This window comes from Gadus chalcogrammus, chromosome 22, assembly GCF_026213295.1.
Source record: "Gadus chalcogrammus isolate NIFS_2021 chromosome 22, NIFS_Gcha_1.0, whole genome shotgun sequence".
NCBI classification, from domain to species: domain Eukaryota; kingdom Metazoa; phylum Chordata; class Actinopteri; order Gadiformes; family Gadidae; genus Gadus; species Gadus chalcogrammus.
In genome coordinates this window covers 2,964,978-2,979,402 of record NC_079433.1, presented here as the reverse complement: position 1 = coordinate 2,979,402, position 14,425 = coordinate 2,964,978, and the positions used below count along the sequence as shown (strand labels likewise).

The 14,425-nt window shown below is 46.0% G+C and overlaps 2 protein-coding genes across 4 annotated transcripts in view; both read left to right on the top strand.

Annotated features, from left to right (window-relative positions):
* The window catches only part of LOC130375614 (H-2 class I histocompatibility antigen, Q9 alpha chain-like), a 43,759-nt gene that overhangs the window by 21,097 nt on the left and 8,237 nt on the right, over positions 1-14,425 (top strand). The window lies entirely within an intron of this gene.
* LOC130375627 (major histocompatibility complex class I-related gene protein-like) overlaps positions 2,783-14,425 on the top strand; it is a 15,865-nt gene continuing 4,222 nt past the window's right edge. Inside the window, exon 1 of the mRNA XM_056582668.1 lies at positions 2,783-2,943. Coding sequence (XP_056438643.1) covers positions 2,889-2,943 — 55 coding nt within the window. The 5' untranslated portion in view covers positions 2,783-2,888. The remainder of the gene's footprint in view (positions 2,944-14,425) is intronic.

Sequence of the window (14,425 nt, the reverse complement as noted above, 5' to 3'; positions counted from 1 at the left end):
GGCTTTGGTCTTTGTGAAGTGTAAAACAATCAACTGGGAATTTGAGAACAAGGAAATAAACAAATACATTAATTAAATATAATAAGCATCTTGATTCCACCTATTTCCTGTATGGGGACACAGAATCAACAGGTTGATGATGATTGAGAACAAATCTGTCAATAATGGGAAAGAATTACCAAATGGGGAACGACTTCACGTGACAAATGAAGAAAGAGGGAACAGAAATTGTTTGCTTTGCAATTTTTGCAATCTCTTACGCATTTGGGGTAAGAGACTCATTTATATTATTGCAAATGTAAGGGCTTTCATCAGTGAGCCGTGAGCTAAATCACCCTTTTGTTCCCTTATTCACCAGAAGATAGTAACTTAACTGACATTTATTTATTTAAATGGAGGGCACTCTGGGTTAGATGTTGGGCTGACAACCTGCCTGGAGTTTGGGTTTGGATTGTGGGGATTCACCCTGCTCTCAATCATAGTTATGTTTGACGAATGAGTGCACATCATGATTTGCAGATCAGTGAAACATATTTTAACTAGCCCACTACAACACGCAACGTTTTTTTGTTCTCGGTTGTAATTACACTTTAGGAGTTTTCTTTATGTATATATTGGAGGGGAATCACTGTCCTACTTGCTGTCGAAGCACTTTATCCAACAAGCAAAACCGTCTCGGCAATATGGCCAAAGTGTTTGGGAGTTCACTCTTTGATATGGCTGTCTGTACTAAATGCATACGGCTCCTTTAAATGCGTCTGCAAAATTGAATTGTACGTCATGAGCGACTTGAGCGACCAAAGCGAACAGAAATATTCGCAGCAAAACTTCATGGTGTGGACGTACAGTAAGGGTGGGACATTTGAAAACAATTGAAGTGCCGCCACTACGACAACTAGACGTCAATGACGGACTGGCGTTTTGTCTGAATGGAAGGCGGTCCCCCTGTACCTATAGCATGGTCCTCTCATCTCATATGGTGATCAGCACTTAGGCCTACCAGCCCTATGTGCCTCCTGGTCCACATTGTCCCCATGCCTGGAGACTTGTTGCTTATTTAAATTGAATGTAATTATAAAAAATGTCTATTAGTAGGCTAAAATATGAGTCTGATTAATTAATCAATTAGCCTACACTTGTTTCATCTTTATCACAATGTAACGTCTCAGTCTCACCTGCTGGTCGTAGCCAACCCTGCAGTGACTCCCCTTGGCTGCTTCCTGGTTCTCTCTCGCTCTCTCTCTCTCTCGCTCTCGCTCTCTCTCTCTCTCTCTCTCGCTCTCGCTCTCGCTCTCGCTCTCGCTCTCGCTCTCTCTCTCTCGCTCTCGCTCTCTCTCTCCTACTCTCTCTCTCTCTCTCTCGCTCTCGCTCTCGCTCTCGCTCTCTCTCTCTCGCTCTCGCTCTCGCTCTCGCTCTCTCTCCTGAATCCGCCTCTTTTCAGTGGGTATTACGGCTTCACTTAACAATAACAAACAAAACCCATATACGATTTAGGCATTTAACCAATTTGAAAGAAAGAATTCATGTGATGCATTACTTCAATAATTCATTCTTCTTGCTAAAACGAAATTTTAGAAACTAACTATCAGCAGACATGTAGTTTAGTTTTCCTACCAAAAAAATAGCAGCCTATGAGATAATGATCTGCTTGTCTGCAAGCTAGCTGGCTTTCTGATTCCTTTGGCTAAAATGTTACTTGACAAACTGAGCCTGGATTTATGAAGATTTTAATTAATTTCATAAAAGGCAGTCGTCTCAACAGACAACAACGACAATCTCTTTGGTCTAGGCCAGGCATATTCAACTAGCGGCCCGTGGGCCGGCCCCTCTCAATTTTTTTCTGGCCCGCAAGAGGTTGCATGCAAAAAATAAATAAAATAAAGGAGAAACATAGTTGCATGCCAACCAGGTTTCTGTGTGTATCCGATGATACTAGCCAGTATCAGTACCCCACAATCAGGAACTGGCATCACTTATTCCGACAATGTTGGCTCAACCGATGCGTGTGAGTCTAGCTTTTCTCATATGAATGCCATCAGAACAAGGGCACGTTGCTCCATGACCTATGAGAAGCTGCATGAGTGTCTCAGGATGAGCCAAACTAGGTAAACAAGGCAGTGCGATCTTTCTCACTGACTCAAAATGTCTCATGTACAGTTTTGTGATGATTCAAACAACATTGTTTAATTCTAAATACGTGTCCAAAATATGTGAGAACAAAATATTTTATAATGATACGGTTAAAAGTGAAGAATGAAGGAATGCGTCTGACAAGTTTATTCCATGTAGTAGTACTATATATATTAAGTTAACACTACTTTAAGTACGATTTATTTGTAGCGATTCATTCACGTAGTTTTACTCTGTGTGGCCCATGAACCCCCAGTGGTTTTCCTTTTCGGCCCACTTGATAAGGAGGTTGAATAGCCCTGGTCTAGGCATTAGGCAGGCATATCATGCAGGCAGGTGCCGTTCGCGTGCAGCGCTGCAGCTACGTAAACAGAGTTTGCCCTCCCCCTACTGACCTTCACTCTCGGTGCCCGAATGGAAGTGAATGAGGCTATTTTTACCTGATGAAATGTTTCGAATGGTAGTTTTTTTTTAGCTAGGCATACATGAAATTCTACGATTTAAATTTTTATTTGTTCCTCGGAAGGGCAACATGAGTCGAGGAGGGCATATGGGCTGTTGCAACCTGAGCAATCCCCCTGTGCACGTCCCTGCGCGCGCGTGTGTGTTTGTGTGTGTGTGTGTGTGTGTGTAAGAGTTAGTTTCACTTTGAAGTTCTCCTCTTGTCCGCATGTTTCCTGGTCAGTGCGTCTGATGCTGGACTCTGAGTCACGTCTCTGTGGATAATCTCATCGAGCTGTTCTTCTGAATACATCGATATGAAGGCGCTAACGGGGCTGCTGCTGTTGGTCTTTGGTCACGGTGTGTCCTCAGGTAAGACTGACTCAAGTTTTTACTGTTCAAAACTATTCTTCCAAAATGTTTGGTTCATGGTCCCTGAAGATACGATGCTTCGAGTCCCTCATTTGGTTGAAAAGCATTTGAGTATCCTCTCTAATGAGTTCAATTAATCCACAACATGGTTCAGCTTTTACTGTGAGTATTTAAACGAATATAAGAACATGTATTCTGGGTTCAACTGTTAAAACGAAGTCTATTATCAGAACCAAACATTAAACTTCAGTTAGGAAGGAATCCGATGTGTACTTTAAGTCTACTTTTAATCCAAAATATTATATTAACACTCAAAGTTATTTTATTTTTAACTTGTCAACGTTCTTGGAGAATCGTCATGCACGTGCACACACCCGTATACACACGCAGACACACAATAATATAATTATTATCATTGCTATCAATATATTGTTATGAAATTCAATAATTATATTATTATTATTATATATTATATTATATATTATTACGAAAAAAGAGGAGATGTGACCCGGCCCGGAGGAAGCCCGGGGCCCCCGTCTGGAGCCAGGCCCAGACGGAGGGCTCGATGGCGAGCGCCTGGTGGCCGGGTTTGCCACGGAGCCCGGTCGGGCATAGCCCGAACAAACTACGTGGCACCCCCCCTCTCTTCATCCCATGGGCCCACCACCTGTGGGAAGACCCGTTGGGGTGGGGTGCGCAGCCACATGGGTGGCAGCGAAGGTCAGGGGTCTCGACGGACCAGACCCGGGCGGCAGAAGCTGGCTCTGGGGACGTGGAACGTCACCTCGCTGTGGGGAAAGGAACCGGAGCTTGTGAGGGAGGTGGAGCGCTATCAGTTAGATCTGGTGGGGCTTATCTCCACGCACAGTCTCAGCTCTGGTACTGTACGCCTGGATAAGGGTTGGACTCTATTCTTCTCCGGAGTTGCCGAGGGCGTGAGGCGCCGGGCGGGTGTGGGGATACTCATAAATCCCCGGCTGAGCGCCGCGGTGTTGGAGTTTACCCCGGTAGACGAGAGGGTCGCCTCCCTGCGCCTAAGGGTTGTAGGGGGGAAAACTCTGACTGTTGTTTGTGCGTATGCACCAAACAGCAGCTCAGAGTACTCGGCCTTCTTGGAGACCCTGAATGGAGTCCTGTATGGGGCTCCAGTAGGGGACTCCGTAGTTCTGCTGGGAGACTTCAACGCCCACGTGGGCAACGATGGAGACACCTGGAGAGGCGTGGTGGGGAGGAACGGCCTCCCTGATCTAAACCCGAGCGGTCGTTTGTTATTGGACTTCTGTGCTAGTCATGGATTATCCATAACAAACACCATGTTCGAACATAAGGGTGCTCATAAGTGTACCTGGTACCAGAGTACCCTAGGCCGAAGATCGATGATCGATTTCGTGATCGTGTCATCTGATCTGAGGCCGCATGTTTTGGACACTCGGGTAAAGAGAGGGGCGGAACTGTCAACCGACCACCATCTGGTTGTGAGTTGGATCAGGGAATGGGGGAAATTTCCGGATAGACCTGGTAAGCCCAAACGAGTAGTGCGGGTGAACTGGGAACGTCTGGAGGAGGCCCACGTCCTAGGTATCTTCAACTCACACCTCCGGCGGAGCTTTTCTGGCATTCCTGTGGAGGTTGGGGGCATTGAGCCGGAGTGGGCGGTGTTCAAAGCCTCCATTGCTGAAGCTGCGGTGGCTAGCTGTGGCCTCAGGGTCTTAGGCTCCTCAAGGGGCGGTAACCCTCGGACACCGTGATGGACACCGGTGGTCAGGGAAGCCGTCCGACTGAAGAAGGAGGCCTTCCGGGATATGATATCCTGGAGGACTCCTGACTCGGTTGCAGGGTACCGACAGGCTCGAAGGGCTGCAGCTGCTGCCGTGTCGGAGGCTAAGCAGCGGGTGTGGGAGAAGTTCGGAGAGGCCATGGAGAAGGACTTTCGGTCGGCACCAAAGTGTTTCTGGAAGACTATCCGGCACCTCAGGAGGGGGAAACGGGGAACCATCCAAGCTGTGTACAGTAAGGATGGGACTCTGTTGACCTCAACTGAGGAGGTCGTCGGACGTTGGAAGGAACACTTTGAGGAACTCCTGAATCCGAATAACACGCCCTCTATGTTGGAGGCAGAGCTCGAGGTTGATGGTGTTTCGTCGTCAATTTCCCTGGTGGAGGTCACTGAGGTAGTCAAACATCTCCGCAGTGGCAAAGCCCCAGGGATTGATGAGATCCAGCCAGAAATGCTAAAGGCTCTGGGTGTTGAGGGGCTGTCATGGTTGACACGCCTATTCAACATCGCGTGGGAGTCGGGTACAGTGCCAAAGGAGTGGCAAACCGGGGTGGTGGTTCCCCTGTTCAAAGGGGGGGACCAGAGAGTGTGTGCCAATTACCGGGGTATCACACTTCTCAGCCTCCCTGGTAAAGTCTACTCCAAGGTGCTGGAAAGGAGGGTTCGGCCGATCGTCGAACCTCAGATTGAAGAGGAACAATGCGGTTTTTGCCCCGGACGTGGAACTACAGACCAGCTCTTCACTCTCGCAAGGATCCTGGAGGGGGCCTGGGAGTATGCCCATCCGGTCTACATGTGTTTTGTGGATCTGGAGAAGGCGTATGACCGGGTCCCCCGGGAGAAACTGTGGGAGGTGCTGCGGGAGTATGGGGTAAGGGGGTCTATCCTCAGGGCCATCCAATCTTTGTACTCCCAAAGCGAGAGCTGTGTTCGTGTTCTCGGCAGCCAGTCAGTTTCGTTCTCAGTGGGTGCTGGTCTCCGCCAGGGCTGCGCCTTGTCACCAATCCTGTTTGTGATATACATGGACAGGATATCGAGGCGTAGTCGTGGTGGGGAGGGGTTGCAGTTCGGTGGTCTGAGGATCTCGTCACTGCTTTTTGCAGATGATGTGGTCCTCATTGGATCATCGGCCTGTGACCTTCAGCACTCACTGGATCGGCTGGCGGCCGAGTGTGAAGCGGCTGGGATGAGGATCAGCACCGCTAAATCTGAGGCCATGACTCTTAGCAGGAAACCGGTGGATTGCTTACTCCGGGTAGGAAATGAGTCCTTAGCCCAAGTGAAGGAGTTCAAGTACCTCGGGGTCTTGTTCGCGAGTGAGGGTACTATGGAGCGTGAGATTGGCCGGAGAATCGGAGCAGCGGGGGCGGTATTGCGTTCGCTTTACCGCACCGTTGTAACGAAAAGAGAGCTGAGCCGCAAGGCAAAGCTCTCGATCTACCGGTCGATCTTCGTTCCTATCCTCACCTATGGTCATGAGGGCTGGGTGATGACCGAAAGGACGAGATCGCGGGTACAAGCGGCCGAGATGAGTTTTCTCAGAAGGGTGGCTGGCGTCTCCCTTAGGGATAGGGTGAGAAGCTCAGCCATCCGTGAGGAACTCGGATTAGAGCCGCTGCTCCTTTACTTAGAAAGGAGTCAGCTGAGGTGGTTCGGGCATCTGGTAAGGATGCCCACTGGGCGCCTTCCTTGGGAGGTGTTTCAGGCACGTCCAGTGGGGAGGAGACCTCGGGGAAGACCCAGGACTAGGTGGAGAGATTATGTCTCAACACTGGCCTGGGAACGCCTCGGGATCCCCCCGTCAGAGCTGGTCAATGTGGCCCGGGAAAGGGAAGTCTGGGGCCCCCTGCTTGAGCTGCTCCCCCCGCGACCCGACCCCGGATAAGCGGATGAGGATGAGTATAATTATATTATTATATTATATTAATTATTATCTTTCCAATGATGGCAATGTGAAGATAGTTAAAATGCCGTAATCTAATACAGAAATTCACAAATATACTTGTAATAGTAAATGTAACTGTCTCAGAGACAGTCTGGACATTAGAGATTTAAATATGTATTTACATGAATTGTTTAATTCATGATTTTATTCTTTGTTTAAAAATGATTTACGTTCTGCTGTTAAAAATAGATATTGTGTCATTGCTTTATGTTAGGAGTTTGTTTAAATATCTATCCCAGGGAATTATGGGAAAACGCGCCAAAAGAGATAAAAACCCAGTCACGGACTCATGGGTTTCAGAAGAAGATGGACTCTGTACTAGGTTTATGGCGCTAACGTTGTCACGTTGTTCTTTCTGTTTATTAAAGTTTAACGTTTTAGAGAGAGAGAGAGAGAGTATAAAAGGAAAATAAATACACAAAAAGACATCAGTATGAAGCGTGGCCGTTTATTTAACCTATGCAGCTACAGTGACAACGACCCGCCAATGTGGCTAAGTAGGCCTAGGCTAGGTAGAAAGAGTTAGCCTAGCTCTCAGTTCGAAGCCAACAACAAGTGGACCAGAATAAAAGCGCGTAAGAGACGTTGAGAGAGTGGTCCACTATCGGAGAAGGAGGAGAGCTTCGACATAGCTGACAACCGGCTAACATCCACACCACGGCTCCAGAGTTGACCTAGCCTGCTGTTGGCTCTTGGACAGAGAGCAAGGACACGGGACACGTTCGCAGAGGACCGGCGCGCGTGCCAGAGAGCAACGTTCGCAAGCAGCACACCGGTTTCACGACTCGACGAGCGGGGAGCGGCGTCCACAGACGTCGCGGCTGTTTGACGGCTCGAGGAGCAGAGAGCAACGTTCGCAAGCAGCGCACCAGTTTCACGGCTCGGCCAGCAGAGAGCACCGTTCGCAAGCAGCTACCCTGCACCAGGAGCAAGGATATGATTCGGCTCGGCCAGCTGAGAACGACGTTCGCAAACAGCACGACTTCATCCCACCTCGCCGCAGTAAGCCAAGCAATGCCTGTCTAGTCTACAAGGTCTTTCTGACTGATCTTCGGCGTAGGCTACAACGGACTACATCAGGTTTGACTGTGCTGACCTGAAGTTTGAGAACGTCACGTATGAACATTTGTAAATTAGAGTGGACTTGATTGATATATCAGTTGATATTACCAGAGACATTAACAGCCTAATGATTGTTCCTACATTATTTTGCATTTTGTTTAAAGTGGTATTGCATTTTGATTTAAAGTTAAGCATTTATTTAGTTCATTAAGATATTTTGAGTGTACCCTATACAAGTTTAAAATAGATATCTTAAGTTAAAATGTCAGTTCATGGAGAAAAGTCAGAAGTCGATAAATTAGAAGATCCTCTCAAGAGTGAACAGTGTTTACAACCTGATGCCACTTCAATAACAGTTGGCCCAGAGCAAAGAAAATCTAGTAGGGAAAGAAAATCAACCCCCAAAATGCTAGAACTAAAGGAACAAGAAATAGGTCAAAGAGAGCACAAATTCACCAAGCTATATGAATGCTGGAAAAGGGAAGTTAGAACTACACGTGACAAACTTAAAAATGATTGCACTGAAGACGAGTTAGCCGACATGATGGATGCGGTAGAGGGACTTGAAAATCAAGTTAAAGATGCATATGAAAACATACGATTGCAATTAGCACCTCCTCATCAGATTCGAAGAAAGATTGATTCTTGTGTAGCAGTAACAGTAGATTTGATGGGTCTATTGAAAGTGCGTATGAGTGAAGTGGGTCAAGAAGAGTTCAATGAAAAGGGAGAAAATGCTAGACTTCACATGGTGCTTGATAGAGAGTATGCACAGTCTATATTTGAGGCATCCTTGATCGAGCGTACAGCCCCTAGCCTTAAGTCAAGCTGTTCATCAGAGCGGCAGAGCATCACCGTCAAAAGAGCAGAGTATGCTGCGCAGTTAGCCGCAAAAGAAGCAGAAGTACAAATGGAGGATGCAATAGCTGCTCAAAAACAAGAACTTAAAAGACTGGAAAATCAGAGAGATCTGCAAGTAATGGCTGCTAAACTTAGAGTGTACTCTGAAGCTGAAGGGAGCGAAACTCATGACAGAGGTAGAGTAGGGCAGGTTGAGACACCTACCGGTCCTTTAGTACCACCTGAAAAAATAAAGAGAGAGCAAGCGTGCAATAATAACGTTGAACAAACGAACACTGTTAAATATGAAACACTGTTAGTACAAGCCCTACACGATTCAATGGTCCTCACTAGACTTCCTGCTCCCGAGCCCTCAATTTTCTCAGGGGATCCACTTCATTTCTTAGAGTGGAGTACAAGCTTTAAAACATTGATAGAGCGACGATGCACTAACGCAGCAGACAAATTATTTTATCTGCAAAAGTACATTGGTGGTGAGGCACGTTCTGTGTTAGAAGGAACCTTCTTTAGAAAGGATGACGAAGCTTATGACCAAGCCTGGGAGACACTGCAAGCTCGCTACGGTCATCCCTTTGTAATTCAGCGTGCATTTAGAGAAAAGCTAAATAACTGGCCAAACATAGGCCCCAGAGATTCAGGAAAGCTAAGACAGTTCAGTGACTTCTTGTCAGCATGCAGCAAAGCCATGCCACATGTGAAGGGATTGCAGGTGCTGAACGATTGCGAGGCAAATCAGAAAATGCTTCAAAAGCTTCCAGATTGGATTACATCTCGTTGGAATCGTCATGTAACAAAGCAACTACAACAAAGAGAAGAATATCCTACATTTAAAGAATTCGCTGAGTTCATGGTGCAGGAAGCAGAAATTGCCTGTAACCCCATGACATCACTTAATGCTTTAAAACATGTGGAAGAAAGGCCCTCTCGAGATATTAAGCGTTCACAAGCTAATGCATTTATCACAGACATCAATGCAACAGATAGTGCCCAAAAGAACAGCTTTAATGAAAACAATGTGTCAAACACATCCTCCTACTCAATCAAATGCACATGCTGTGGTGAAGGTCATTCCATCCACAAATGCCAGACGTTTGCCAGTAAGCCTGCAGAGGACAAGAGACAGGTCATATTTGACAACAATCTCTGCTTTGGCTGCCTTAGAAAAGGGCATAGCTCGAAAGACTGCAAACAAAAGGCTACCTGTAAAATATGTAAGAAACATCATCCAACGGCACTACATGAAGACCGTCCACCAGCAGATAGAGTTCCAAATGTTTGGCAGGTTGAGGAGAAAACATCTTCCCTGTCTTGCTGTGCAGATAGAGGTGATGGTGGGAGCACATCTATGATAGTGCCCGTCTGGATTTCTTCAACGAAGACTCCTGAAACAGAGAGACTTGCATATGCTTTACTTGACACTCAGAGTAGTAACACCTTTGTAGATCAAGAGGTGTGCCAAATGCTAGGAGCAAGCTCAGAGCCAGTAAAGTTAAAGCTGAACACTATGATGGGAAAAGACTCCATTATTCAGAGTGCAAGAGTTAGCAGTCTTAGAGTAAGAGGGCTATCATCCAAAGATTGGATCAACTTGCCGCCTGCATATACTACAGATTTCATTCCCCTTGAGCGCTCCCACATTCCCACACCAAAAACTGCTGAGAGGTGGAATCACCTGAAAGGAATGGCACAGGAAATACCAGAATTAATGGACTGCAAGGTGGGACTTCTCATAGGCTATGATTGTTCCAGAGCATTAGCTCCACGCTCAGTAATTACTGGAAGAGACGATGAACCATATGCCATCAAAACCGACCTGGGCTGGAGTATTGTCGGAAACTCATCTCGAGGTGCAAGGTCAACCGAGGTAACTGGCCTGTGTCACCGCATAGCAGTCAAAGAACTTCCACCATTGACACCAGCTACCGTAATCAAAGCCCTTGAGTTTGACTTCAGAGATAGTAACCACCGTGAAAAGAGCATATCACAAGATGATATACACTTCATGCAGTTGCTGAACAGGACGGTTCATCAAAACGCAGATGGGCACCTGGAGATGCCATTGCCCTTTAAGACACGCCCACAACTGCCAGAAAACAAGAGGCTAGCTCTGGTGCGGCTGAAACACTTGAAAAGAAAACTTGATAAAAACTCAAAATTCAAAGAAGACTACATTCGATTCATGGAGGGCCTATTCAATGATGGCGATGCGGAAAGGGCTGAAGACGAACTTGTGCCAGGAAATGTGTGGTATGTCCCACATCACGGGGTTTACCACCCAAGGAAGCCAAACAAAATAAGGGTGGTGTTTGACTGCTCTGCTAAGTACGAGAGCACAGCGTTGAACGATCACTTACTGACTGGACCTGATCTAGCAAATGGAATGACGGGTGTCCTCTGCAGGTTCCGCAGACATTCAGTTGCAGTTATCTGTGATGTTGAAAAGATGTTTCATAGGTTTCATGTAAGCCCTGATGACAGAGATTTCCTTCGTTTCCTTTGGTGGGAAGGTGGGGATACGAACGCGGAGCCAAAAGAGTTTCGAATGAAGGTACACCTCTTTGGAGCTGCTTCTTCACCTGGCTGTGCAAATTACGGACTGAAATATCTTGCCAGTCAGCATGAAAGGGAGTATCCTGCAGCTGCCGAGTTCATCAAGAAGAACTTTTATGTTGATGATGGCCTAGCCAGTGTGGAATCTGAGGATGCAGCCATCCAGTTAGTGAGAGAAGCACAAAGCCTGTGTGAAAAGGGAAAACTGCATCTCCATAAGTTCATTTCAAACAGCAGAGAAGTCTTAGAGTCAATCCCTGAAAGCGAACGGGCAGGTGGAGTTCAGGATGTGGATCTCAGCCTCGGAGAGCTTCCCATGCAGACAGTGTTAGGAGTAAGGTGGAGTGTAAGCAGTGACAATTTCTCCTTTAAAGTCAGCCTCGATGAAAAACCAGCGACACGCCGGGGAATCCTCTCTACTGTAGCCTCAGTTTTTGACCCCCTGGGCTTTCTGGCCCCCTTTCTGCTGCTGGGGAAGAAAATACTGCAGGAGATGTGCCAGAAAGGAGTGGGATGGGATGAACCACTGCCGAGAGAATTAGTGCCACGATGGGAAAACTGGCTGAAGGATCTGGAAAACCTGCCAAGTCTTCAGATACCAAGATGCTTCACACCTATTGATGTTGGAAAGATCCAAAGAACCGAACTGCATCATTTTTCAGATGCGAGCTGCAATGGCTATGGCCAGGCCTCGTATATCCGAGTTGTAGGTGAGAACAAAGTGCACTGCTCTTTAGTCATAGGTAAGGCTAGGGTCTCACCCACGAAAATTGTAACAATACCTAGGCTAGAATTGACAGCTGCAGTGGTCTCCGCAATAGTCAGCAGCATGTTAAAAGAAGAGCTAGAGCTTCATGTGGACGAAGAATATTTCTGGACCGACTCCCAAGTGGTCTTGGGCTACATTAACAACGAAGCCCGTAGGTTCCATGTTTTTGTAGCAAATAGAGTAGAGAGAATCAGAGAACTAACTGACCCCTCCCAGTGGTACTACGTCAGCACTGATCAAAATCCAGCTGATCACGCCTCCAGAGGCCTCAGTGTGACCGAACTGATTAACTCAAACTGGCTTACTGGTCCAGAGTTCCTGGGGGAAAGGGAGATAGTCACATCAACGTTAACTCCAGAGCTCATGGTGGGAGACCCTGAAGTAAGGACGATACAGGTTTTACACACACAAGTAAAGAACAAAGAAAGTTTTCTAGTCATGCTTGAGCGCTTTTCAAAATGGCATACTGCCTTAAACGTTGTAGCTCGGATCAAGCGCTTAGCAAAAAGAACCAAAGAGACCGGCCCAGTCAGTGTTGAAGAGAGAAGAAGGGCCAGTCTGGCGCTCATAAATCTGGCACAAAATCAGGCTTTCAAAGAGGAAATAGAAATACTGAGCAAGGGCGAGCTATCATGTAGCCATCCGTTATATCAGCTTGACCCAGTGTTGCAAGATGGTGTCCTAAGGGTGGGTGGGAGACTAAAAAACGCTTCTTTACCTCTCGATCTGAAACATCCAGTCATTTTGCCAAGAGATGGAGTGATTACTCGCCTTATTTTGGATCACTGTCATGGAAACACACAACACCAGGGCAGAGGACTAACTCTAAATGAAGTCAGAGCTAATGGATACTGGATTGTCAGTGGCAGCAAAGTTGTGGCAAGCTACATCAAACAATGTGTCACATGTAGGAAAGCTCGCAGACCAACAGAAACACAAAAGATGGCAGATCTACCCGATCATCGTGTTGAACCGTCTCCACCATTCTCTTACTGTGGAATGGACTGTTTTGGTCCATTTCATGTTAAACAAGGTCGTAAAGAGCATAAGAGATATGGCCTCATTTTCACTTGTCTGTCATCAAGAGCAATACATTTAGAGATGTTAGAGGACTTGACAACAGACTCTTTCATAAATGCCCTGCGATGTGTTATTGGTATTCGTGGAACAGTAAGACAAATCTTATCTGATCAGGGGACAAATTTTGTTGGAGCAAAAAATGAACTAGCAAAGGCTCTGCTGGAAGTAGACCAGGAGCGACTAGCTACATACCTGGCTCAAAAGCAGTGTGAATTCATAATGAATGTGCCAAATGCCAGTCACATGGGAGGAGTATGGGAACGGCAAATTAGGACAGTAAGAAGCATCCTAAGCTCTGTTCTTTCACAGAGTAATGGCCGTTTGAACGACTTTTCTTTGAGAACATTCCTTTACGAAGCAATGTCAATAGTAAATAGCCGCCCACTTAATACTGATAGCATAAACGATCCCAACGCTCTAGATCCACTTACCCCAAACCATTTACTTACCATGAAGGCCACAGTTCCACTTCCTCCTCCAGGAATATTTGTAGCAGAAGACCTGTACGCCAAGAAAAGATGGCGCAAAGTCCAGTACCTAGCTGAACAGTTTTGGGGGAGATGGAGGAAAGAGTATTTGGCAAACATTGCACTCAGACAGCGTTGGCATTCTCCTAGGAGAAATGTAAAACCTGGAGATGTAGTCATAGTGAAAGAGGAAGGAATTCCTCGCTGTGAGTGGAGACTCGGCAGAGTAACTGAAGTATGCAAAGGCAAAGATGGCCTGGTAAGGAAGGCCTCAGTGCAAATAGGAAATAGGAGTTTAGACAAAAGGGGTCAAAGGCTTACTAATTCATCAATACTTGCACGTCCCATTCATAAATTAGTTGTACTCATAGAAAGCAAATGAGATGTTTGTCTGTAGTTCATTTAAAACCCCCATACAGCTATAGTGAGAATCAAGAAGGCTATGAGTTAAAGGTCTTACATGTGTTCATAATTGATTAAGAAGTTACAAGATTTATTTGAATGTATCATAAATTATAGTAACTGGTGGGAGTGTAACTGTCTCAGAGACAGTCTGGACATTAGAGATTTAAATATGTATTTACATGAATTGTTTAATTCATGATTTTATTCTTTGTTTAAAAATGATTTACGTTCTGCTGTTAAAAATAGATATTGTGTCATTGCTTTATGTTAGGAGTTTGTTTAAATATCTATCCCAGGGAATTATGGGAAAACGCGCCAAAAGAGATAAAAACCCAGTCACGGACTCATGGGTTTCAGAAGAAGATGGACTCTGTACTAGGTTTATGGCGCTAACGTTGTCACGTTGTTCTTTCTGTTTATTAAAGTTTAACGTTTTAGAGAGAGAGAGAGAGAGTATAAAAGGAAAATAAATACACAAAAAGACATCAGTATGAAGCGTGGCCGTTTATTTAACCTATGCAGCTACAGTAAACATTGTAATAATTATTTAAATAATAGATTATTAT